The following is a 26,786-nucleotide window of genomic DNA, read 5'->3' on the forward strand; positions in this document are numbered from 1 at the left end:
TGGGCTAAAACCTGGACGTATTTTGGGTGATATTCATTGTCTCTTCTACTCTCCAACTTCTTTTCCTAATAAACCCCGTTGTTGGTACCAGAACTGTGAGTCTGTAAGCAACAACAAATAAACAAGCCTCTTGATGCTGGTGGGGCTCTACAGGCACCATGGGGCTGGGCTACAGTTTTCTGATCGGCTTTCTGCACATGAAGGGCGGTGAGGAGTTGTGTTATTCTCACTCTTTCTGGCCTTTTCAGAGAGACACTCACAGCCTTGTACCTCCAGGCCCCATTTTTTTCTACATGGGAGGAAACTGCCCATCTTTCTCTCAGGGAGACACTGGTAGTTTCAAACTGCCAGAGAGGCTCTGCTTTTGGGTTGTGTTAGCGCAATTCTCTATGGGCTACACCACCAAAACTCCCTGATATTTGAAGGGAAGACCAAATCGGGCAGATTATTTGAGTTCACCAATAATTCAAATGGAAGCATGTGACTTCTCTGAAAATCAGAAGAACTAGCAAGACAACCATTGCCAGTCTTTTAATGCCAGAAGAGCTGGACTTATCATTTCAGTCACAGATTTGGTTCATAAAATGTTTTCAAGGTCCATTTGGACTCATGGAAGATTCATGTACACAGAGCAGAACTGCTCCATAGGGTTTTCAGGAACCTGGTGGTGCACTGTTAAATCCTTGGCTCAAAACTGAAAGGTAAAAACCCCCCTATCTGCCTCACCAGAGCAAAATGTGGCAGTTTGCATCCATAAGGACTACAGTTTTGAAAATCACTGATGCACTTCTACCTAAACAGGGTGACTGTAAGCTGAAATTGACTGAATGGCATGGAGTTTATATAGACACTGTGCTGGTGTCTGAGGCTAATCTATCTTCTTGCCGTATATATCCTTTTTATATTTTGCACTCTAGGAAAACATACCGGAGAATACTTTTACTTCATAGATTCTAAGATGCACATTTTTTCTAATTTGAGAAAAATATGTCTTAAAATCTCTGTGGAGTCAGAACAATCACAAAGTTTGCACAGGTAGAAACTAGAATGGATAAACTTGGGAAAAGGATGTCAGCAAGCTGGCTGGGAGAAAATCATGTAAACAATTACAAGATCACATTTTTGAGTCTTTCAAAACTCAAATAATTAGCTTTCCACATCAATAATGGAAAAGGTAATTTGAAAGACTAACATCACTAGCTTTCAGCATTCCATACATATTTTCTGTAATATTATTTTTTTCTTTTTTTATTAATTTTCACGAACGTTGACAGAGACTTTGGATTTCCACTGTTGCACTTTCCTCCCTGTCTAGCTACCCCAGTTCACTTTTCTCTTTGAAAAGTTCAAAAAAAAAAATTCTTTCATTGTTATACAATCCCTCCCGCCAGGTCCACTCCACTTACGCAGCCTTCATTCTGGACTCCTGTCATGACAATAATATCTAACCACATATCCCTTTTAAACAGTTCTCTCCCTCATCTGTTTCAATGCAGAATACATTTATTCCTTCTTAGTTTCTTTTAAGACATGATTCAATCAAAATGTTCCTAATAGCACAAAAGACTGTGTGAAAAATCATTAGCCTCTACAATGTTCAGTAAATAATCTGGAAGAACATAAAAAAGATTTTAGGAATATTTAACTACTTAGTTTATATTTTCCTTTTCATGTATGCACAGATTGGGAGTAAGATTAAAATCTTCATCTACGTAAATAGAGATGGTCTAGCGTAATGAGAAAAAAACTAATATGAAAACCACACACAGAAACATTTACTGGAGGGAGTGGTTCCAATTCACCAGCTGCTCTGAGAGAAAGATGGGTAATCTCCTCCCATGTGATTAACTGCCTCTGAAAACCCACTGAAGGTCAGTTGAGTGGGTTTTGACTCAAAAGCACACAACAACAAAAACAACAGGACAGCAGCGCTCTCTTAGCTATAAAAATAGAAGGAAATTTAACAATCAAATAAAATAAAATAATTTTTTAAAAAATCAACACAACAATTAATGGATATACGGCACTGGTTTTTGTAGCTATTGTTAGGTGCCACTGAGTCAAGTATGACTCGTATCGACTCTATGAACTCTGTCCTCTTCTGTGTCAGCTTCATAATCTCTAATATAGTTGAAGCCCCCTGTTGCAGTCACTGTGTCAATTAATCTGGCTGAGGGGTTTCCTGTCTTTCTCCAACCCTCTACCTTTCCAAACATGAGATTCCTCTCTAAGGAATAGCTCCTTCTAGAAACAAGGCAGTGCTGAGGCCCCTTCAAGTTGGCTCTACTCGTAGAGGCCTGATGTCCAACAGAACTTCACCCCAACTGTATGCTGTTCTCACACTCTCTGCTGTGTTTAAGCCCTCTGCTGTAGTCAATCCATCTCATTCAAGGTCTTCTCTTGTTCAGGGACCCTCTACTTTTCTAAGCATGATGTGCTTTTTCAAGGACTGGCTCCACTGGATGATATGCCCAACATATGTAAGATGAAGTCTCACTACCTTTCTTCTAATGAGAAGTTTGGCTTCACTTCTTCCAAGCTAGATTTGTTTGGTCTTTTGACAGTCATGCTATGCTCAGAATTCTTCACAACACTGTAATTCAAAAGCATCAATTCTTCTTCAATCTTCCTTATTCAATGGCTAATCTTCAAATGCATAGGAAAGAACTGAAAATACCACAGCTTTGGCTAGGTGCACCTGGGTCTATAAAATGGCATTGTTGCTCCTCAGTACTGTAAAGAGGTCCGTGACAAATCTGTCCAATGCAATGATTTTTTGACAGATGCTTCCATGAGTACTGACTGTGGATTCAAAAAAATTAAATCATTGACAAATTCATTCTTTTCTCCTATTTATCATGTCATTGCTTATTGGGTCAGTTCTGAGCTTTTTTTTTTTAATTTTAAGGTATAATCTATACTTAAAGCTAGAGTCTTTAGTCTTCATCAATAACTGCTTCAAGTTTTTTTATTATCTAAATGTGCAAGCAAAATTATACCATCTGTATGCAGGTTACTGATGAGACTTTTTCCAATCTTGGTGCTATAGTCTTCATATAGTCTAGATACTTGAACTGTGTTCAGTATACAGATTGAATAAGAATGGTGAAAGGATGCACACCTTTCCTGCTTTTAAACCAGGCAGTATTCCCTTATTCCGTTTAAATAAATGTCTCTTCATCTGCATTAGCACAAGTAAACTTTCTGGAATTTACACTCTACTTACTGTTATCTGTAATTTATTACGATCCACAGTCATGGCATAGCTTCTGGTATTCTCTGCTTTCCGCCAAAATCAGCCTAACATCAGCAATGACGGCCCTGATTTGACATCCTTTTCTGAATTCAGCTTTAATTTCAAGACTCAGAAATTTGGTCAATTTTCTTTTCTAGTTGTTTTTTAACACTACCCTGTAACTTGTAGAGAAAGAAAATGTAGGGTTTGATTCTGGGGTTTTTCCTTAATTCTAGTAAAAAATCTGCCTTCATAGCATTACCTGTAACCCACAGCATCCTATTGCGTTCATTATGGAGGCATTGTGAATAACTTGATACGGGATTCCCTTCTTTGCTGCTCGTAGCACAAGATCACTGTGTGTTGTGGCCCTGCAATGAGAAAAGACCACGGTAGATTAAAATAACTGGCACTATTCCTTTTTAAGGCATTAAATCTACAATAGTTCTTGAGTTCAAGTCAATTAGTGTCAAGAGTGTTCTCACATAAATTCTAGGCATCTGCACAAGGCTTACAACTATGCTTCAGGCTAGAAAGTGTTAAGTCTACACAAGCCTTTCAGAGTGTGATACTGCAAATGTTACTGTTAACAGAAGTAGGAATAAAAAAGGAAGTTTCACTTGTTCATTTTTAACCTGTTAGTAACTGCAAATGACATATGTGAATGTAAATCAGCAACTTAACTCTTGAGCAGCAATTCTCAAACTTTACTTTCTCAAGGTCCTTAAATTCTTAAATGGTTTTGCTCATGTGGGTTATAGCTATCAATTCTCGATGGGTTCTATATTAAAAGCAAGACATTTAAAATATATTTATAAGATAAAAATTTTTAAAGCTATCACATATTAAAGCTCAACTTCATTGCTGTCAAGTTGGAGCCAGCTGATCTGAGCTGAGCCTCCAGGGCCAGAGGCTGTAAACTGGACAGGAGGAGACTGCCTATCTTTCTCCCATGGAGCAGCTGGTGCAGTAGAACCTCTAGAGGGGCACCATATTCAGGTTAGCAGTACAACTCCCTACAGACTATGCCACCAATGCTCCTTAATATTTACACTTCATTTAAAAAAAAAAATAATAAACTCCACAATAATATTCACTATAAGAAGAAAATAAAAAAGACTGGAGAGTACGGTTCCATGGTCTTTGCAATTACGTGCTATGTATCGGAAAGCTAGACAGTGACTAGGGATGTTAGGAGAACTGATGCCTTTGTGCTATGGTGCTGGAGAAGTGTTGAATATACCATGGACTTCTAGGAGGACAAGCAAGTTTGTTCTGGAGAGGGTGAAGCCAGGCTGCTCCTTGGAGGCAAGGATTCTGAAACTTCGTTTGACATACTTTGGACATGTTTCAAGGAGGGAACAGTCCTTGGAAAGGGAAGTCATGCTTGGGAGGGTGGAGGGACAGCACAGGAGAGAAAGACCCTAGATGAGATGGAGTGATTCCGTCACTGGGGTAATGGGGTAGGTGTGTCAGAGACAATGAGATTGGCACAGGATAGAGCAGGGTTTAGGGCTGTTGTACATAGGGTCGCTATGAGTCACAGGTGACTCAATGGCACATAACAATAACAATAACATTTCTCATTTACCAACTCTGTCATTATCTGATACTTCACATTTATGGCAACAGTAAAAAGTCTACTATTTGACTATTTTACGCATTAAGATTGGCTGTAATGTATAATTATTAAAGTGGTGTCAACCTGGATGGCTATGATTCTCACTGGTTTGGTGGATGCAGTTATGTTATTTTGGCAGTTCTGTAATAATAAAATCTGGCAGTTATGTAATGATGGAATTTAGCAGTTATACAATGTTGCAGTCATCCACCATCTTTGTGATCTGATGTGGCCATCTTCCACTTTTGTATTAACACCAATTTTTCCATTAACAATCTAGTCTCTGAAACCTAATCATGTCTGTAAGGAGTAGATGTACTCCTTACTTACATATCTGCAAACCTCTTTCATATTTGGCTTAACAGAAATAGCTGAATCAATCTGTTATATCATCATACATCTTACAGCCTCTAGAAAACATCACAGTACACTCATCTTACTAGAAAAAACAGGTATTTCTCACTTGAACCTGGATAAGGGTCTCAGATACTCCCACGTGTGTCTAGATCACACTGTGTGAACCATTTCTCTAGAGTTCAAGTGACTGCCTAACAAGACCTAACTCTTTATTTCTGTTCTACAGTGAAAGGTTTTCTTCTACAAGGTAGACTATACTGAACATTTCCATGGCCTTATCTTTTAAGCTTTAAAGTGCTATAAAAATAGTAATAAATGAGTAAGTTAGATGAGAGGAAACAAAGTATACAGTAAGGATTTTATTAGATATTATAATCATAGATTTTAATGATAAAAAAATTCAAATCACGTGTCTTTGGGATTGCAGCACAGCTTCTTACCACTAGGCTACCAGACCAGAGCTCCTCAATTAATTAAATTAATCAATTTTAATTAGTTATAAGAAAAATGTCTATGAATGATTCAATTAAAAGGCAGTATGAGTGTAAACCTCACCCAAAAGTAAAAAACAGATATAAGAGAAAAAATAAACAAACCCAAAAGAATACTGTCTAACACATTATTTCATATCATTTTTACATTTCTGCAAAGTAGGCAGGAAGAAAGTGCTATGAGATATCTTAGTTGGATGAAGTAGGCAGGAAAAAAGTGCTATCAGATATCTTAGTTGGATTTTATACTTCTGTCTAGTAGTTATTTTATTTATAACTATTTGCAACCTTTCTACTATGTATAACTAGTATGTGTATATGTACATATTCTGTCTGTTTCTTTTTATTATTTTAAAACCCCAATCAAATCCACTGCTGATGAGTCAGTTCTGGGCCATAGTGAGCCTATTTTAGACGCTATATATTATAATGGGAGGAGACTGTCCATCTTCTTTCAGCTCCTTATTTTGTTGCTTTTGTTGTTAGGTGCTACTGAAGCATGACTCACTGTGATTCTATGAACAATAGGTCTGAACCTTGCCCTATCCTATGCCATTGCCATCTCTGATATGCTTGAACCTATTGTTAAAGCCACTGTGTCAATCTACCTAGTTGAAAGTCTTCCTCTTTCTCTCTCTCTGACTTCCCACCTTTCCCAAAACAATGGCTTTTCCCTCAAATGCCCAGAGCATGTAAGACAGTTTCAACATCCTTGCCTCTTTACTGTAAAGATATCTCTATGACTATAATTATGTAGAATGGGTTTAAGAGAGAATATAAGTAAGCATAAATATGAAAACTGTGAAACCCAATCCCCACATCAATTTAGAAGTTCAAGGCAAGTCCCTAGATTTTAAAAGAAATTACTTTTCAATTCTGTCATACTGTCAAATTAATAAATATATAGCAATAGTAATGGTTCATAGACAAAGTATGGTAATTTTTTGTAGCCAAACTGTCAAGAGTTTTCCATTTTAATAATTAGCCACTGCATTGTTTAATAACAAGTGTAACTTTCATCTGGACATAGCCTTTTATCACAGCCAGTTAATCACACAGAAGATTGCCCATCCTTCTCCCACAGAGCAGCTGGTGGCCTCAAACCACCTGCCTTCAGATTGCAGTGCAGTTTTTTGCTAATAGGCCACCAAACCTCCCTGAACATAGCCTTTTCTTCCCCCTTTATCTTCAAACTTGTTTATTCTTTTTTGTTGTTGTTGTTGAGATTTTAATGAAAGTTTATAGAGAACCTGGATTTCAATTCATTCATTGTTACACATTTCCCTTCCTGCCCAGCCCTCCTGCAGTTCACTTTTCATAAATCCTCCCTAACCCCCCACCCTGGCCACTTTACTATGCAGCTCTTATTCTGGACTCTCGCCATGCAAATAATTGTTGTTGTTGTTGTTGTTATGTGCCATCGAGTCATTTGCGACTCACAGCGACCCTATGTACAACAGCCCTAAACCCCGCTCTATCCTGTGCCAATCGCATTGCCTCTGATACATCCATCCCAATTACCCAAGTCACTGAATCAATCTACCTCATAGAGGGTCTTCCCCTCCTGCGCTGTCCCTCCACTCTACCCAGCATGATGTCCCTCTCCAAAGACCTGTCTCTCCTTACAACATTCCAAAGTATGTCAGACGAAGCCCCAGAATCTTTGCCTCCAAGGAGCAGACTGGTTTAACCCTCTCTAGGATGAATCTATTTTCTTGGCAGTCCATGGTACATTCAATACTCTTCTCCAGCACCACAGCTCAAAGCCGTCAGTTTTCCTTCTGTCCTCCCTAGTCATTGTCCCGCTCTCTGATGCATAACAAGTGATGGCAAAGACGATGGCCTGTATCAGGCGTACCTTCGTCTCCAAAGAGACACCGTTGCTCTTGAGTACTTTAGAGAGGTCCCTAACAGCAGACTTTCCCATCGCAATACGTTTTTTTATTTCCTGGCTGCTGGTGCCAAGAGTGTTGACTGTGGAGCTGAGCAAACTGAAGCTGTGAACAATCTCAATCTCTTCGCCATCCATCCTGATGCTACCAATTGGTATAGTAGTGAGAATCTTTGTCTTCTTGACATTGAGCCTCAGTCCATACTGAAGGCTGCAGTCCTTGACCCTCTGCAGTAAGTGCATGAGGTCCTCCTCAGTTTCAGGCATATATGCAAATAATACTTAATCAAATATTCCTTTTAAATAGTTCTCTTCCCTCATCTGTTTCAATACAGTATACATTATTTATCACCTTTTTTCTTAGTTTCCCCTGAACCCCAATGTCAGTTCTGTTTTATAGCAGTGGCATTCAGTATTTGTCCTTTTGTGATGGAGATATTTCACTCAGCATAATGTGCTCTACAGTCACTCATCATAGTCTTTCACATGCTCTATTCTCAATTTATCATTTAAAATTATCCTAAACATTCAGTCATTTTAAGTTAATGTTTTTCCAACAACCAGTGGCATTCATCTTCCTGACTATTTTCAATCATAATTATTTTCCTTTTATATACACACACACACATTACCTTTATCTATGTTGGATTGACACCTTTGATGAATGTTTAAAAAGATAGATAAAAGACTATTTAAGCCAGATACAAAGCTACACACGCAACACAGTATTAATGGTAACACATCTAACTTCCTAAAGTTGACAGCCAACAACGTTTTCAAACAAACTAAGCGGTACATGTATTCATTATTAGAAGCCATCGAATTTAACTCAAATTTTTAATACAATAGACTTTATGACAGTCTGTTCTTAAGTATGAAGTTTTCCCTAAATCAGGCGCTTAAACCCAGGGATTTACTGTACATCATTAAAAGCCTTTCCCCCTACTGATGTAAAGTCTGGGCCCTACTGGGGAATGCAACATTAGCATGTTTGAGAAAGTACACACAAACAAGCAGAACCTGTCAACTGGTTAATGCATACCAAGTAGGAAGATCAAGGGCTTTCACCCCATGAGGCAGGCAGACCCAGATTAGCAAACACCCACCAGGGAAGCCAGTTTTAATCACACAAAATAAAAAAGTAGTATGAAAAACAAGCATTAATTTGATTAGTGTAGGCTTTTAAAAAATTTTATGTGCCTCTTGTAGAGAATGTTTTTAATATCACCTTCTATAGTATTTTATTACTTAAAGAATAAGAAAAACTAAATCAGTCATTCAGTAAGTTATTTAAATGAATAAATGAACTGAAAGAATGACTGACTTAAAATTATCGCTCTCTATCCCAAGTTAATTTAAAATGACCAGATGTGGTTAGTATACTATGAAGATTTAATGACCTGGCAAAGTAATTATGCTTTGTGAAACTTCCATAAATGTTATTAAATAAATACCTCAGATTTCAAGAATAAAAACTGTAATAAAATTGATGTTTTATTATAAAAATTATCTAGATCTTATTGTTATACTAAAAAGAAAAATACTGCTTTGAACTAAGTGCTTAAGTATTTTACTGAACATTACTTCCGGTCATAAAAATGCTTTACTTCATTTATCATACTTGGGAAAACCATGTGTGTGGATACATATACAAGTGATTCTGGTAGAACCACAAGCGAAGAAATAGAAATAAACGCCTCAAAAATGTTGCTTGAGATTGCTCTGAAGTAATTTCAGCAGGACACCAGAAAATGCTTTCATCAATAAAGTTATAAAGGGGATCTATTAAAATGTATATGACTTGGAATGCTTATTTAAATTGCATCTTATAACATCATCACACTGTAGTTATGTTACTAAATCTGACAAAGGTGCTGCTAATTTCTGAAAACTCACTAAAATTTATAATGATATCATAAAGTTGATGTTTTCATGAACTGATCAAAACACTTTTATAAATTTGATAAATATCGATAAAAACTATTTGATAGTTTTGAAATATAAACTGACAATATGCTTTATGTTCTAGATTTGACAAAAAGATCCATGTCCAAAAACTTTTGATTTTTTATTATTATAAATCTATTTTGAAGATTCTACCATAAGGAAATAATCCCAAATGTGGAAAAGAGAAAACAAGAGAAATAGGAGTGCATCATACACATTAATCTTTGCATGGCAATGTTATTTATACTGGAGAGAAAGATGGACTAATAATAGTGGCCGATAGTCACTGGACAGTTACTTTCTCAGTGGCAAGTATTGTTCAAGTGTACTATTTGTGGAGTGGAAGCAATCAAATTACTTACATTAAGACATAATAGATACTGAGGTAAATTGTAGCACATTTTATTTGCATGCTAAAAAGGAAAGGCACATAACATACAGATTTAAAAGAATGTGCTAATTTATTATAAAAGGTTATATAGTTGTAATAAACAACAGGATGGAATAATAATATAGAACCATCGGAGAAAAAATTAGTGTAATGAAGCCTCTGTTTGTCTTCTTCATCCACTGTTAAATACTTGAGACTTTCAGCTCTCTCATAACCAAGTCAGATGTATTGATATTGTTTTTTAATTTTTAATTTTATTATTTTTTGTGTGTGTACTGTCAAATGGGATCTGACCAGTACAGGAGGAGATCATCCCTCCTGCTCCAGCAGAGCATCTGGTGGACTCGAACCATTCGCCTCTGGGATTGAAGTGCAGCCTCCTGCAACTAAGCCACCAGAGCTCCCCTGAATTGATATATGTTTAAGAATAATTTTCATTCTTCACATGATCTAACTTCCATGTTATTCTCAAATTGGCTAAAAGACAGAACAACTAAAGTATGATTTTTAATTACCTTGTTCAGGAATTTAATATTCAGATGTCTGATTAACTTTCCCTTTTAAAATTTTCATTCAAATATAGAGAAGGGAGTTTACAATTTTAAAAGACAGTTTTTTGGGGGAAGGAATCATATATTAGGGAGACCTTTAATGCTCTGGTGGATTTCATAGCTCCTTCCTGGATCATCTATTCAAATAAACCAAATTGCAATTCTTTAAAACCCAACTGAAATTACACATCCTCTACCATTTTGTCTCCAACTACTACAGCTCAACAACAATCCTATGAATAAGTAAAAACAATTACTTATTGACCAATGCTCGCTGCCACTGAGTCATAACCAACTCAGATCTGACCCTCCAACAAGTTTTCAGAGGCTCTATTATCAAATGGGAGGAAAGTGCCCACCTTCCCCTGAAAAGCAGGATCTGCTGGAGAATTAAAAACTCCAGTGAGCAGTGCACTAGCTTACTGACAATGCTACCAGAGATCCTGACATAACTACATACAATAAATACAATGTGAATGTGAATGCAAAGTTAAACATGGTTGTTGTTGTTGTTGTTGTTGTTATGTGCCGTTGAGTCACTTGCGACTCATAGTGACCCTATGCCCTAAACTCCGCTCTGTCCTGTGCCAATCGCACTGTGACACTCCCATCCCAATTATCCCAGTCACTGAATCAATCTACCTCATAGACGGCCTTCCTCTCCTGTGCTGTCCCTCCACCCTCCCAAGCATGATGTCCCTCTCTAAGGACAGGTCTCTCCTCACAACATGTCCAAAGTATGTTAGACGGAGCCTCAGAATCCTTGCCTCCAAGGAGCCACCCGGTTTAACCCTTTCCAGGACAAATCTGTTTGTTTTCCTAGCAGTCCATGGTATTCTCCAGCACCACAGCTCAAAGGCATCAATTCTCCTTCTATCCTCCTTGGTCATTGTCTAACTCTCTGATGCATAACAAGTGATTGCGAAGACCATGGCCTGTATCAGACGCACCTTAGTCTCCAGAGAGACACCATTGCTCTTCAGTACTTTGTAGAGGTCCCTAACAGCAGACTTTCCCATGGCAATGTGCCTTTTAATTTCCTGGCTGCTGGTGCCAAGACTGTTGACTATGGAGCCAAGCAAACTAAAGCTGTGTACAATCTCAATCTCTTCACCATCCATCCTGATGTAACATGGTTAGTCACTGATAAAGGGGAAATTAAGTACTACAGAAGTTCATAAAAGAAAGCACTTAATCCTAAATAAAATAAGAGATGATTCTTTGATGAAACTGAGTCTGAGTTGGATCCTAAACAATTGTTTTATTAATTAGAAACTATAAAAGGAAAAGCAAACACCTAGAGAAGACAAACTGTAAAACAAAATTTGGAGTGCAAACTACAAAACAGTAAATCATAGTTTACAATTTACAAAACAGTAGTTTGTATAGTTTAGCTTTGGCATGGCAGTCACAAAAGAGAATAGCTCTGTGCCATCGCATTGACTATGACTCACAGTGGCCCTAATGAATAACAGATCAGAATTATGCCCTATTGGCAAAGGAATATGCAGACAGACCATTCAAAGATTTAAAGTCAAGAAAATAACTGAAGGTTTCAGAGTAGGGGAGTGTAGTGTTAGACTAAAAGTTTACTTTTTCAGGCCATTTCTCTTCTGGTCTCCAGCTACCGTAACTGCAGACACATGGTCTTGAAAATCAGCATGAGTTGTGAGACCAGGATAAGAGAAGGAGTGCTTCTCACACTGTGGAGCAAGGCTTGAGATGGTAAGACACTTGTGAAAGTGAGATGCTGGTAGTGGAGAGACTGTGGCACTGCTCCAGGCAAAAGGCATGTCCTGAGGCTTCTTGCATTTGTGCTGGCCACAGTTAAAGGTTTGGCTGTTCTTGCCGTAGTAGCTGACTTATAACTGCTGAGGCAAACTTTGCTGGTTGATTTGGATTTGTCTGCTGAATTGAAACCAGAGCTTACTGAGGACTTATTGAGGGCTTATGCTTTCGGACTACTTGGCTAAAGCTTGGGTTTGCATTGGGTGATATTCTTTGCCTCCTCCACTCTCCAACCTCCTTCCCTAATTACTCCATTGTTGGTACGGTAACTGAGTCTGTAAGTCAGCAATGAATAAAAGACCCTCTTGGTGTGGCTCTAGAGACACCATGGGGCTGGGCTACAGGCGTTTTGCTATTCTTAATACCCCTGGCTTTTTCAGATAATGCTCATGGACCTGTGCCTCCATTTTCCGTTTTCTCCTCTTTAGACAGTGAATAACAACAAGACAATTTCTCTAGAACCTCTTTTTGTGCAGCTACAGGTATTCTCCTTCCACCACTCCTCTTCATCCACTTCACAAATTCCACCTGTTTAACTTTTACTCAGTCCCTACTCAAGCACTAACTTTCCCATAAAGGCCCCATTGATTAATCCCTTCAAATTTGCATGTACTTTTCTATCCTTGTCTTTTATTCAAATGTACAGACATTTATCAAAGTTGGCTACATTTTTATGTTCTGAAATACTCTCTTCTCTTGCCTTCAGTGATCACACATTTTATTGGTTTCCCCCCCTTTCCTGGTTCTTCCTCTTCTACTAGATAGATCAGGAAATGCTGAAGTTTCTTAGGACTTTATGCAAATTCCTCTTCCCCCTTCCTATTCTAAAGTAACTTGATCTATTCTTCTGGTTTTCAAGACCAACTATACATTGATGATTTCAAAAGCTAAATTCAGTCACCTGCCTACCTGACATCTCAAACGGACACTTTTTCCAGAATCAATTGTTTCTCCCAATTCTGTTCTCTACTGGTTTTGAAAATTTCAACAAGTGGCCTCTGTCGATTACTCAGCTACTGAAACAAAAATCCTAGAACTTGGATTTATTTCTTTCCTATTACATCCATCCTGGAATTTCTCTTAAGTTTCTCACCTATGTGTCAATGTAGAACTATGCTCCACAGAGTTTCAATAGCTAATTTCTGGAAGCAGATCACCAGATATTTTTCTGACTTCTAATTAGACCTTAGGCTAGCAGCTGAATATAACTATTAAGATTGCTAAATATAACCCAGCTAGCCCCTTTCTCTCTTCCACCAGCCACTCCTGCCTCACTAAAATCCGTGTCTTTAGAATGACTAAAGATGTGCAGTATATCTAAATATGTACACTCATGTTTACAACAGCATCTCTGACAACAGCTAAGAGATAGAAACAACCCAACTGGTCCAAGAAAAGACAAATGGACAAAGAAATGATGGCAATACACACCATGGACTGCTGGGAGAACAAACAAGTTCGCCCTGCACTTCAGCCTTCAGCCTAATGGCTTTAGGCCAATAGCACAAAGTTCTCAGTCCTATAACTTATGGCCCCTCCCACTCCCAGTTGTCCAACAAAGTTGGGCAAAGGCTCTTAGCTCTGGGCCCAATGGTGCATCAATCCCAAGATCCCATCTTATATCAGTTCTCTGGTTTGGCTAAGGCTGCTGCTGCTGCTGTAAGTGTAACTGGACTAAGAATGTCTGGTTCTGAAGGGCATCCACTGCATGCCTACTTATCCTTTGCTAGTGATGAGAAAAAGATTCGGATGCTGGATTCATTCAATTTATGGCAAGAATGGCCAATCCCCTTGTGGATAGGCTAACGTGCCCTATATGCATATCTCTGCCCACATCCATGGTAGAGATAAATTCCGTGTAAGAAAAGCCATTTTGAATAGTAAACTCCACATGTGTCAAATAGAGATTGGTGAAACAGGATCTCTGAGATGATGGTCCTGAATCACCTCTGAACACAGAGAAGTGTTAGTGTTCACCCCAAAGCCTTAACTTTCATCCAAACAGTGGTGTTGTTTAGGCCCATCAAGTCAACTACTACTCCTAACTGCCCTAAGAACAACAGATCTGAACCTTGCTCTATCATGCTGTGCCATCCGCATGAGCTCCAAAAGGCCTGAGCCCATTATTACAGTGTCAATCCGTCTTGTTAAGGGTCTTCCTCTCTTTCTCCAACCCTCTACCTTTCTCTGCATGATTCTCATTCCACGAGTGAGCTCTCCTGACAAAGGGCTAAAGTATGTGAGATGAAGCTTCACCATTCTTGCTTCTAAGGAGCATCCTGGCTGCACTTCTTACAAAAAGACTTATCCGTTCTTCTGCCAGTTCAAGAGATATTTAATACTCTTCTCTAACACCACAATTCAAATCCATTCTTCTGTCATCTTTATTCATTGTACAATTTTCAGATGCACAGAAAGCAAATGAAAATACTGTGGTTTAGATCAGGTGCATCTTAAGTCTTTAAACTGACATTCTTGCTCTTTTAGCACTCTGAAAAGCAGATTTTCTCAATATAACACAATTTTTTATTTCTTGACTGCTGCTACCATGGGTGTTAATTGTGAATCCAAGTAAGTAAATGACAACCTCAATCTTTTTTCTATCTATTATGATACTACTGTCTACTGTTCCACTGGTGAGAATTTTTGTTTTCTTGATATTAATACAAACTGAAGACTGTGGTCTTTGATTTTCTGCAAAAGACAGGGTGCTTTAGTGGCTTAATGACAAGGAGTTGCACTGCCAACCCAAATGCATGCAGTTTGAATCCACCAGTTGCTCAGGGGGAGAAAATGAGGCAAATTCTTCCTGTGCAATTTACTGCTGTGAAAATGCACTGATGTTAAGCTATGAGCTGGTTATAATTCCAGAGTACAAAACAACAACAGGCCAAAAGAATAACATTTGCCGATGGATCAATCTCTGAAGGCAGGAAAAAGGAGGACATGAGGATTAATGGAAATCAGAACTATAACAAAGTGGTTAAAGTACAATTATATTGTGAGTATTATAATTAATGTTCTAAACCAAAATGTGCATGAAAGGTTGGATGAAAACTTTTTAAAGAATTTTATATTGGTTGGCATATAAAATTTGTTTACATTGTGTTTCATTCATGAACATTGTATTTCACATATTCCTTCATTCATATGTTTCATATAATCATGTGTTTTATAACATTAATCACTACTGATCTATGCCGACTATTACTCTTTTCCCCAATGAATCTTTCCTATTTCCTTCACACCTTCCCTCTGCCCACCAAACTCTGCCATCTCTGTGATCCTCCCAACCCACACTCTGCCCTCTCAGCTGCCTTGCTCTTCCTCCTTCACAGTTTTATACACATCTTACTAGTTATCTTCTATTTTTACAATAATGAGCTTATACAGTATTTGTCCTTAGGAGACTGAGTTAACTCTCAACTCTCATGTTGTACTTTACAAAATTGTTGCTCCTTAAGGCTGCACAGAATTCTATTGTATGAATGTACTACAATTTCTCAATCCATTAGTTTGTTGATGGACATTTGGGCTGTTTCGACTTTCTTGCCATTATGAATGCTACTGTGAACAGGTGTACAATATCTTTGTTGGTGGCACAGTTAGTTCTACTTTCCTCAGTATACATTCCTAGTAGTGGAATAGCTGGGTCATATGGAATTTTTATATTCAGTTTTTTTGAGGAAACGCCAAGTTGCCTTCCTGACTCCCACCAGCAGTGTAAGACATTTCCAATCTCTCCACATCCTCTCCAACATTTATTACTTGCTATCCTGTTAAACTTTGCCACTGTTCCTGGGGTGAGATGGTATCTCATTGTGGTTTTGAGTTGCACCTCTCTTACTGCCAGTCACATTTCTCCATGTATCGGCTAGCTAGCCCAATGTCTTTTTTTATGAAAAGTCTTTCCATGTCTTTGTCTATTTTGTTATTGGGTTATCAATCTTTTCCTTGTAGAGGCCCGATAGTATGCTATAAACATTCATTATGAAACCCTTGACTGAAGGTCACTGCCATATGTTATTTTCCTAGTATGAAGGTTTTCTTTTCACCTTACTGGAAAGTTTATGATACACACAGGGCTTTAATCTTTCGAAGGCCCATTCATCAATCTCATCCCTTCCTGTTTGAGCATTTCTGGCTATATTAGAAAAATCTATTTATACTACTGGCTAGACCTTCTAAGTTTGATCTCATTTTGTCTCTTATGATCTTTATGGTTTTGAGCTTTACCTCTAGATCTCTAATCTACCTTGAGTTGATTTTTCTTTATGTTGTGAGAAGGGGATCCTGTTTTAGCATTCTGCAGGAAGATGTTCAGTTCTGCCAGCACCATTTTGTTGAAGAATTTGTCATTTCCTGATTTGATATACTTTATTCCCTTTCAAATGAGGAATACCAATGGACGATGGGTGGATGGGTTAATTTCTAGGCTTTTGATTCTATTCCATTGATCTATGTATCTGTCATTGTACCAGTATCATGCTGCTTTGGTTACTACAGCTGTATAGTAGGTTTTGAGATCAGAGAGTGCATTTGGAGTTAATAATTATTAATCTGACCACAATAAATTTAGAGTCTGCACATGGACTGCACAAAATGCTGTATTACATAAGACCACTGTTATGTGCCATCAAGTCACCTGCGACTCACAGCAACTCTATGTATAACAGCTTAGAATCTTGTCCTATCCTGAGTGAGTCTCACTAACTCCAGCACACCTAGTTATCGTGTCAATCCATTATATCCAAGGTCTTCCTCTCCTGCTCTGTTCCTCCACCCTTCCAAGCATGACGTCCTTCTCTAAGGACAAGGCCCTCCTGCCACATGCGCAAATATGTGAGACAGAGCTTCAAAATCATTGCCTCAAAAGAGAAATTTAGTTTCACTCTAAGATAGACCTATTTGTTCTCTTGGCAGTCCATGGTATGCTCAATACTCTTCTCCAGCACCACAACGCAAAGGCATCAATTCTTCTGTCATTCTTAGTCAATGTCCAGCTCTCTGATGTAACTGCGAAGACCATGGCCTGGATCAGGCGTCCCTTGGTTTCTAAAATGACATCACTGCTCCTCAGCACTCTGGATAGGTCCCTGACAGTAGACTTCCCAATGCAATTTGTCTTTTGATTCCCTACTGCTGGTTCCAAGAGTGTTGATTGTGGAGGTCAGCAAGCTGAAATTGTTAACAACCTCGATTTAATCTCCATTTATTATGGTGAAGTCAATTGGCCCAGTGGTTAAGAATCTTTGTATTCTGGATGTTAAGCATCAGGTACACAATATTAAGAGCATGAATTAGGCAGAACAATAACAGTCAAAGAGAAAAAAGATTCAAAGGATATTTAAAAATGGCAACAGATTTATAGCAATGCTTCTCGAACTATCTGTGGTGAAAGGCTGACTGTTACGGAAAACTTATTTTGTTATTGTTGAGTATCATGAGTGGAACTGATCCAGAGTTGACCATCCAGGTTTTTAGAGGCAGTAAATCCACAGGAGGAGAGTGACCACCATTCTCCCAAAGAACAGCTCTTGAATTCAAACCACATTTATTTGTGTTGGTGGCACATTTCTAATTTTACTAAGTCACCAGAGCTCCTTAATGGAACAATAGTTTTGTAAAATGACAGACAAATGAATTAATAAAACCTCATTGCCTCTGTAGTAGAATCCTGTTCATATTATTCTTCCATAAAAGCTGTGCTGCCATCCCAAAAGTATGCAGTTTGAATCTAACACTACTAGATTCAAAAGACATGAAGTAACCCTGGTTTCTGGACTAATTGTGATTTGCTAGATACTGTTCTTGTCTGTTGTTGTCAGAAATGACTTAAAGCTGGCCCTCTAGTGGATTTTTCAGAGGCAGAAAATTGCATGGGAGGAAAATGCCTAGCCTTTTCTCACAGAGCAGCTGGTGGATTCGAACTCTGTGCCTTTGGTATGGAAGTGTAGCTCCTCACCAGTTAAGTTAGGGAAGGTATTACTGTAGAATATGGATTTTTAGGCAGACTCAATGAGGGAAATAATGAGAAAACTGTCCTAGAAATACAAGACATTTTCTATACAGGGTTTTCCCATCATCTTTATTTTACTATAATAGAGCTTGAAAAAAGAGGCCAGGTATTACTAATTTAGAAACTGCCTAACATTTAGAGAAAACAATGTCCAAGGCTAAATCATTTAAATATTCTTAAATATGAATTATTCAACATCAACTGCAACCAATTATAATAATGATACATAATTTCTAGCTCCTCATATTGATATAAATTTTCTTTTTGACATGCAAACTCACACAATATATCCATTCTACTGAATAAACATCCTTGCTGGTGAGCTCACAGTGATTTTAATTGTCCTTATGTTCTTTAAATTTGTGACATAAATCTTGGGTCACCAGCTGGAGACAAAGAATGATTCTATGTGACGTGACATTAGAGATTGATGACGCTTGATTGGACAAGTAGAAGCCCATCTTTTTAGTAATGGGGAAGATCAGAGCTCCCAATGGATGTAAGAAATTTAAATCAGAGACTTAATAAACAGATAAAGTCAAGGCAGTACTGTCAGATAATTAAGGAAGAAGAAAGGCTCTGACAATGGGAACAAATCTGCAGCTAATGGCAGAGATGGCTTCTGATGATATAATAACTCATTTAATTATGATATTCTACTTAAGTCACTGGATGCCCTAAGTGACATTCTAAAAGAACAGCAGTATCAACAATACACAGTTTAGAGTCCACATTTGATAATTCAGGTGATGTTTGTATGTGATGATATCTTTACTAAGGAGATTTAATTCGTTAACTGCAAAGATGATGAAAACTTAATCTATAAAACTTTAGTTAAGTCCTAGATAAACAGAATCCTTTATCAAGGTCTGGCAAATATAAGAGTTCTAAATGTAAAGATTCATTTACTTTTAATAAAATAAAAAGGGAAATTAATTAAAAATTAAAAAGTTAAAATATGCTTTGACTTACCCAAAAGGATCGCCAACCACAAGAAATGCAACATCACTAAGGTCAGCATCTTTTAAAATATTATCCGCTGCTTGTTCTACTTCTTCTCTATCAGCAAGAATCAGTTTTCTTCCATAAAAATCCTCCTGTAGATTTAAGTCCAAAATCCAAATGAGAGACAGCAGGTGACCATTTCAACGCACACAAAACAATCTTTGTCTGAGACTGCCACAAATTCTGGCAAGCTTCCAAACACAAATCATTGAATACAACTCATCAATGAGCTGGCACTCTGTATCAGGCTGCAATTAAACTCTGTCTTTGGGGCTATCTTAATATCCCAAGAGAAGGCAGACTTCTTAACATCTGAGTCTTTTTGCATTTTAAATTTCTTTCTAAATTTGGTTCTAACAGACCAGGCAAAACTCAGTAGGATGAACTGTGAATATATATAAGCCTTTCTTCAGAAGAATACAAAACACTAACTATAGGAAGGGTTTTATTAATCTTGCTATGGGAAAAATCGATGGGACCTTGACTAACACAAAAGACAGCTGCATTGGAAAAGAAAATAAAAATTTAGTTGTTTATGAGGCTACTAGGTATGCCTGTATAATGGCAGGAAAAAACAATTTAAAACTGAATACCTAGGTTTTGCCATAAAAGCAGTACTACAGGGAGGAAAAAAAAAATTCCAAATAATACAAAAAAGTCTCCATTAAAAACTGCTTTGTGAATTAATCCTCTAAAATTCAAATCCAGAGAACCAATTCAGCTGGCCAACTTAACTGGCATGACAGCATATAAGAAAGGACAGAGGAAGTTAATATGTCAGTAGTTATAAGCTATTATGGAGATCATGAATATTATAACGTATTTCCTATACAGTAATCTGCAACTGACTAACAGTGAGATGGGGAGGATGGTGCAGGATAGGGCAAAGCTGGCACCTGGTGTTCCTAGGGTCGCTGAGTCACAGTCGATCTGAAGGCACTTAACAACAAAAGGAGATGCAGAAATACCTTTTCCCCCCACAGATTCTGTTAGACTCATTTAAAGTTTTAAGAATCACTATTGTGGAAGAAGATCTGGTCCTCAGTAATATTTGTCAAAAAATGAATAAATAATTAAGTATCCAAAGATAAAGGGTATGGTTACAACTTTGCTAATTATTTCCTAATAATTAATGAGAACTTTTGGTTTCTATACATATCATGTCCTTGCATAACATGTCTGACCTCTCATCATTCGTGTTCAATGTAAGCAAATCTATTTTTGAGATAATCTCAAAATCCTGGTAGGATATATTCCAGACTGTACTTGAGCTTCTGTGGACTTGTTTTCATTTTTTTCAGTATTAATTTGGACTTACATATGAGCAACTCATGGTCTTTTCCTTAGTAAGCCCTTGGCCTTGTTCTAACTGATGCTACTGATCATCTCCAATGTCTCTTTCCAGAGGTAAATTCATTTTATTCCTGTGTATTCCATTCTCTCCTCCTCTGTGGGACATACTGGGGCTCCTGATGCTAATTAAGGGCTCAAAAGTTACAGTGAGACTGGAGTCTGAAAATCAAAAAGGCCAAACTCACTCAGCATTTCTTAAGCTAAAGGAAATAAAGAACAAATTCAAGCCACAAGTTCCAATGTTTAAGGATGTTATGGGCAGTACACTGAATGATTTAAGAAGAATTAAAAGAAGATGGAAGGAATATAAAAAGTCACTGTGCCAAAAAGAATTGTCTGACACAGGAGAATTTCAAGAAACAACAAATGATCAAGAGGCAATGGTGATAGAGGAAATTCAGACTGCTCTGAAGGATTTGGCAAAAAATAAAGCCCCAGAATTGATGGAATATCAATTGACATATTTCAACAAAACAGATGCTGTCCTGGATGTGCTCACCAGGTTTCCTGGCCAACGGACTGGAAGAGAGACATATTTATTTCCATTCAAAAAAAGGTGATCCGATAAGAGTGTGGAAACTATCATACAATATCACTCAAATCACACAGAGGCAAAATCCTAAAGATTATCCCCAAACAACTGGAACAGTACTTTGACAGAGAAGTACTAGAAATACAAGCTGGGTTTAGAAGAGGCTACGGTACTAGACATTATTGCCAATGTAACATGTATCTTGGCAGAAAACAAAGAGTATCAAAGGGATATTTATCTGTTTCATTGACTATGCAAAGGCATTTGACTGTGTGGATCACAACAAATTGTGGTTAACCTTGAGGACAATGGAAATCCCAGACCACTTCACTGTGCTTATGTGAAACTAGTACTTGAACCAGGAAGCAATCCTCAGAACAGAGCAGAGAAACACTGCATGGTTCAAAATCAGAAAGGTAGTGCGTCAAGGATGCATGCTGTATCCATACTTTTTCAAGCTATATGCACAACAGATCATTAGGCAGGCTGGGCTTTATGAGGAGGAAAGTGGCATCAGGATTGGAAGATGATTCATCAAATAATCTATGTAATGCAGATGACACAAAACTGAAGAAGACCTGAAGCACTTGTTGCAAAAGGTCAAGGACTAGCAGCCTTCAATATAAACTGAAGCTCAACATCAAGAACACAAAGATTATCACCACTGGGCCAACTGGAAACACCATGATGGATGGAGAAGAGACTCAGGTTGTTAATAGTTACAGCTTGCTCAGCTCCACAATCAACACTCCTGGCACCAGCAGTCAGGAAATAAAAAGATGAATTGCATTGGGAATATCTGCTGTCAGGGACCTTTCCAGAGTACTAGAGAGCAAAGATGTCAGTCTAGAGACTAAAGTGGACCTGTTCTAGGTCATGGTCGTCACAATTTCTTGCTATGCATCAGAGAGCTGGATAATGACTAAGAATGACAGAAGAAGAATCATGCCTTTGAGTTGTGGTGCTGGAGAAGAGTGAACATGCCGTGGTCTGCTAAGAAAACCAGTAAGTCTGTCTTGGAGAGGGTGAAACCAATTTTTTCTTTGGAGGCTAGGATTTTGAAACTCCATCTCACTCACTTCAGGCATGTAAAGGGGAGGGACTCATCCCTGGAGAAAGACATCCTGCTTGGAAGGGTGGAGGGACAGCACAGGGGAGGAAATACCCAGATACCCAGATGAGATGGAATGATACAGTACCTAGGGAAATGAAGATAGGTATGTCAGAGTGAGTGAGACTGCCTCAGGTCAAGTTAGGATTCAGAGGTCTTGTACAAAGAGCAGGCAACTCGATGGCACAAAACAATAATTTCACCCTTGGTTCCACAATCAATACTCTTGGAACCAGTAGGTAGGAAATCAAAAGACAAACTGGATTAGGAAAGCTTGCTGTCAATGACCTTTTCAGATTACTGAAAAGCAACAATATCAGTCTAGAGACTAAAGTTTTCCTAATCCAGTCTATGGTCTTTGCAATTACTTGCAATGCATCTGAGAGCTGCATAATGAATAAGCATGACAGAAGAAGAAATGATGCCTTTGAATTGTGGTGATGCTGGAGAAGAGTAGTGAACATGCTTCCTAGAGAACAAACAGGTCTATCCTGGAGAATGTGAAGCCAAGTTGCTCTCTGGAGGTGAGGATCTTGAAGCTCCATCTCACATACCTTGGGCATGTTGCCAAGACGGACTGGTCCTTGGAGATGGACATCATTCTTGGAAGTATGGAGGGACAATGCAGAAGAGGAAAGAAGAAATGGATTGACATAGTGACAGGAGTACTAGGGGAAAGTATATCAGAGACAGTAAGAGTGGCTTAGGATAGGACAGGGTTCAGAGGTATTGCATACAGGGTCATTATGAGTTGACGGCACATAACAACATTCCATCCTGTGAGGTCCATGTGTATAACTGCCATTTACATCATTTAGAAAGTTGTTTCCAATCAAAAGACTACTGGTCTTGTAATAAAGACCAACTTTGTTTCCAACTTTCACATCCTAATTTAGCAGTATTTATCAATACATACTGATTGCAAGTTTGGTCCTTTCAGACTGCAGAAGTCAGTAATTTCAGAAATCTTCAATTTCTTCTTTTTTGGCACCAGTGACTGGTAGGTAAGTTTGGCAGTATTTATCAATACATACTGATTGCAAGATTGGTCCTTTCAGACTGCAGAAGTCAGTAATTTCAGAAATCTTCAATTTCTTCTTTTTTGGCACCAGTGACTGGTAGGTAAGTTTGAATTTCTGCTGTTGTTATATTCTATAGAATGAAAACCAACTTATAGCTGGTTCTCCAGGGAGTTTTCAGAGGCTATAAATTGCAGGAGGAGACAGTCCATTGGTCTTCATTGCTGGCTTATGGATATTATCCTGTCACTACAGTCCTGAAATTCAGAATGGATCTTGAAATGTTCTGGTAATGAAAGTGATGCCATTCCTCTTTGCACTGCTGACCATGTAACTGTCCAATTAAAAATTGTCAATGTTGTCTATTTCAGCTCACTAATGCTTGGGGCTTTATTGACTATTCAAAAGCAATCGACAGTGTGGATAATAAGAAATTATGGAAAACATTAAGAAGAATGGGAATTTCAGAACACTTAAATGTGCTCATGCAAAACCTATACAAAACAAAGGAGCAGTTATCTGAACAGAACAAGGAAAACACTGCATGGTTTAAAAGTGAGGAAAGATGTGCAGGGTTGTATTCTTTCTTCATATATGCAGATGACACATCCTTGCTTGCAGAAAGTGAAGGCGACTTAAAGCACTCACTTTCAAAGATCAAAAGACTACAATCTTCCATATGAATTAAACCTTAACATCAGGAAAACAAAACAACTCATCAATGACCCAAAAGACTACTGTGATAGGTGGAGAAAAGACTGAAAATGTCAATGATTTCATTTTACTTGGATCCTTCAATACCCACTGTAGGAGAAGGTCAGAAATAACAACACTGGGGTACTGCACTGGGGAAATCTGCTGACATGGTTCTCACCAACGTGAAAAAGAACAAGGAAATCAACTTGAAGACTAACACATGTGATCCAACCCATGGTATTTTCAATTGTTTCAAATGCCCACAAACGCTGGACAATTAATAAGGAAGACAAAAATACTGATGTTTTTAAATTGAGGTGTTAGAGTACTGAATACACCATGGATTCCCAGAAGAACAAATCTTTTTTTGAGAAGTACAACCAGAGTACTCTTTAGTGACAAGAATAGTGGAACTTCATTTTATATAGATGGGAAATGGTATGAGATGCTAGTCTTGGAAAATGTAGGCATGCTTATGAAATGATAGAGGATCAATGGAAGACCCTCAACAAGATGGACTAACAACATGACTCTATCAATGGATTTGAGTGGAGGTCATGAAGATGGGGCAAGGCTCAGGTCTATAATTCACAGGGTCACTATGAGTCATAGTTGGTATCTAACAGAAACAATGTGTGGATATGAATCTTTATATACCTCATTTCATTTCTGACAGTTGCCAATTTTCCTAAATTCATACTTGGTATGTTCTTATAATTAAGCAATACATACAGCGATTTCTTCTCACTTGGAGTCATGCCTTATTAGTAAATAATAATCCTGAAATCTTTACTCCATGTATGTTATTAAACTCTTCTCTTCTTTGAGGAGGCAGTGCTTCATTGGAAACTTTTTCAAAAATATTGATGTTATCAAGGATTTAATTTTACTTGGATCATGGAAGTAAATCAACATTCACGGAACAAGGTGTCAAGAAGTCAAGCAAAGTATTGCACTGACAATAAAAAAATCGTCTTTAAAGTACTGAAAAGCACAGATGGCACTTTGATAACTAAGCTGTGCCTGACCCAAGCCATGATATTTTCAATTACCACAAATGTATGTGGAAGCTTAATGAATAAGATAAAAGTGGAATTGATGCATTCAAATTACAGTGTTGGGAGGAATACACAATGGGCTGCCTGATGAACAACAACAACAAATCTGTCTTTGAGGAAGTAAAGCCAAAATGCTCGCTTAGAAGAGAGTACATCAATACTCTATTTCATGCACTTTGGACATGTTATAAGGAAAGACAAGTAAGAACCCGAAGAACAACATCATGCTTAATAGAAACGCAGAGAAAAAAAAAAAAAGAATACCCTCAACAAAAAGGATATAGTGGCTAGATGAGCTCAAGAGAACAGATATTGTCAGGATAGCAGAGGACTGAACAGTGTTCCATTCTGTTGTACATGGTGTCAGTGAGTCAACTCAACAGTAACTAACAACAATAAAGTGACAAGACTCTGTTCCTCAAAATAAAAGGGGGGAAATCCTTTCCTTTTCTCTGTATATCTTCTTACATAAAATGTTTCAAAATTCCCCAATGACAGTAAGTTTTTAAGATTAAAAAATGCTCTCATTTTCCACTTTACTATGCTTATCTTAACCACTAATTTCCTATTTTACTTTGGTTTTATTAACCTAGAAAATTTCACAAATAGTTAATGCCAGAGAGTACAAATGAATGATTACTGGAAAATGAAAGAAAGCAGGGCCTTTTCTGAACAGTTTGCTTTTCTTAAAGATCAACTCACATCCGACTAGCTTTATGCTAGTCCACCTTATATTTCATTTTTAACAACCCTACATTCTCCTCAATGACTCTACCATATATTATTCCATTACTTTTCCTGATGCCCCCCAAAAATTCATTGACTAATTAAAATAACAGAATAGTTACTAAAAATCTCCTTTAAAGAGAAACACACCACCACAGAGAAAACATGTTCAATAAAATTAAATGGTTCTCTTGGGAAAAATGTTTCTAAAAACAAAGACAAAGTTTCCTGATAATCTAGGGTTATCCTGATAAACTAGTACTTAGTGACACTGTGGACCAAGTTCAATTCCAGGTTGTTGTTGTTGTTGTTATGTGCCATCGAGTCGCTTGCGACTGGCACAGGACAGAGCAGAGTTTAGGGCTGTTGTACATAGGGTGGCTATGAGTAGCAGGGGACTCAATGGCACATAACAACAACAACAATGATGTCAGCTTGAAGACTAAGGTCTGCCAGATTCAGGCCATTGTCTTTTCAATCATTTGATGTGTGTGCATCTGAAAGGTAAACAGTGAATAAGAATGACAAAAGGAGAACTGCTGTCTTTAAGCTGTGGTGTTGGGTGAGAGTACTTAACATCCCATCCATTGCCAGAAGATCAAGTGGATATGTCTTGGAGGAAGTGCATCAAGAGTGCTTCTTGGAGGCAGAATGACAAAGATACATCTAACCTACTTTGGGCATGTTTTTAAGAGAATTTGTTCCACAGAGAGGGACATCAGGCTTGGAAAAGTGACAGGTAGGCTAAGGAGAGGAACAGACTTCACCAGGGTATTGACACAGTGATGTGAGAAATGATGAGGATGGCACATGGTAGGGTTCGAATCTGTTGTTCATCGAGTCACTATGAGTTGTACTCAACTTGATGACACCTAACAACAACAGCAACAGATATATTTTGTGGAGCTTTTTCTCTACCCCTGACAGACAATAGTGTGAATTCCTAAGTAATGGGGTCCTTTAAAGTTTTTTGTTTGTTTTGTTTATATTGCATG

The 26,786-nt window shown here is 38.0% G+C and overlaps 1 protein-coding gene across 1 annotated transcript in view; it reads right to left on the minus strand.

Moving 5' to 3' along the window:
- Positions 1-26,786, minus strand: part of DPH5 (diphthamide biosynthesis 5) — a 52,487-nt gene that overhangs the window by 17,944 nt on the left and 7,757 nt on the right. Inside the window, exons 2-3 of the mRNA XM_006882451.1 lie at positions 19,264-19,388; positions 3,498-3,606 (exon numbers count right to left, since the gene is read on the minus strand). Of these exons, the coding sequence (XP_006882513.1) occupies positions 3,498-3,606; positions 19,264-19,388 (234 nt within the window). The remainder of the gene's footprint in view (positions 1-3,497; positions 3,607-19,263; positions 19,389-26,786) is intronic.

Source organism: Elephantulus edwardii, unplaced genomic scaffold, assembly GCF_000299155.1.
Source record: "Elephantulus edwardii isolate Elephantulus edwardi_28Jun2011 unplaced genomic scaffold, EleEdw1.0 scaffold00020, whole genome shotgun sequence".
NCBI classification, from domain to species: domain Eukaryota; kingdom Metazoa; phylum Chordata; class Mammalia; order Macroscelidea; family Macroscelididae; genus Elephantulus; species Elephantulus edwardii.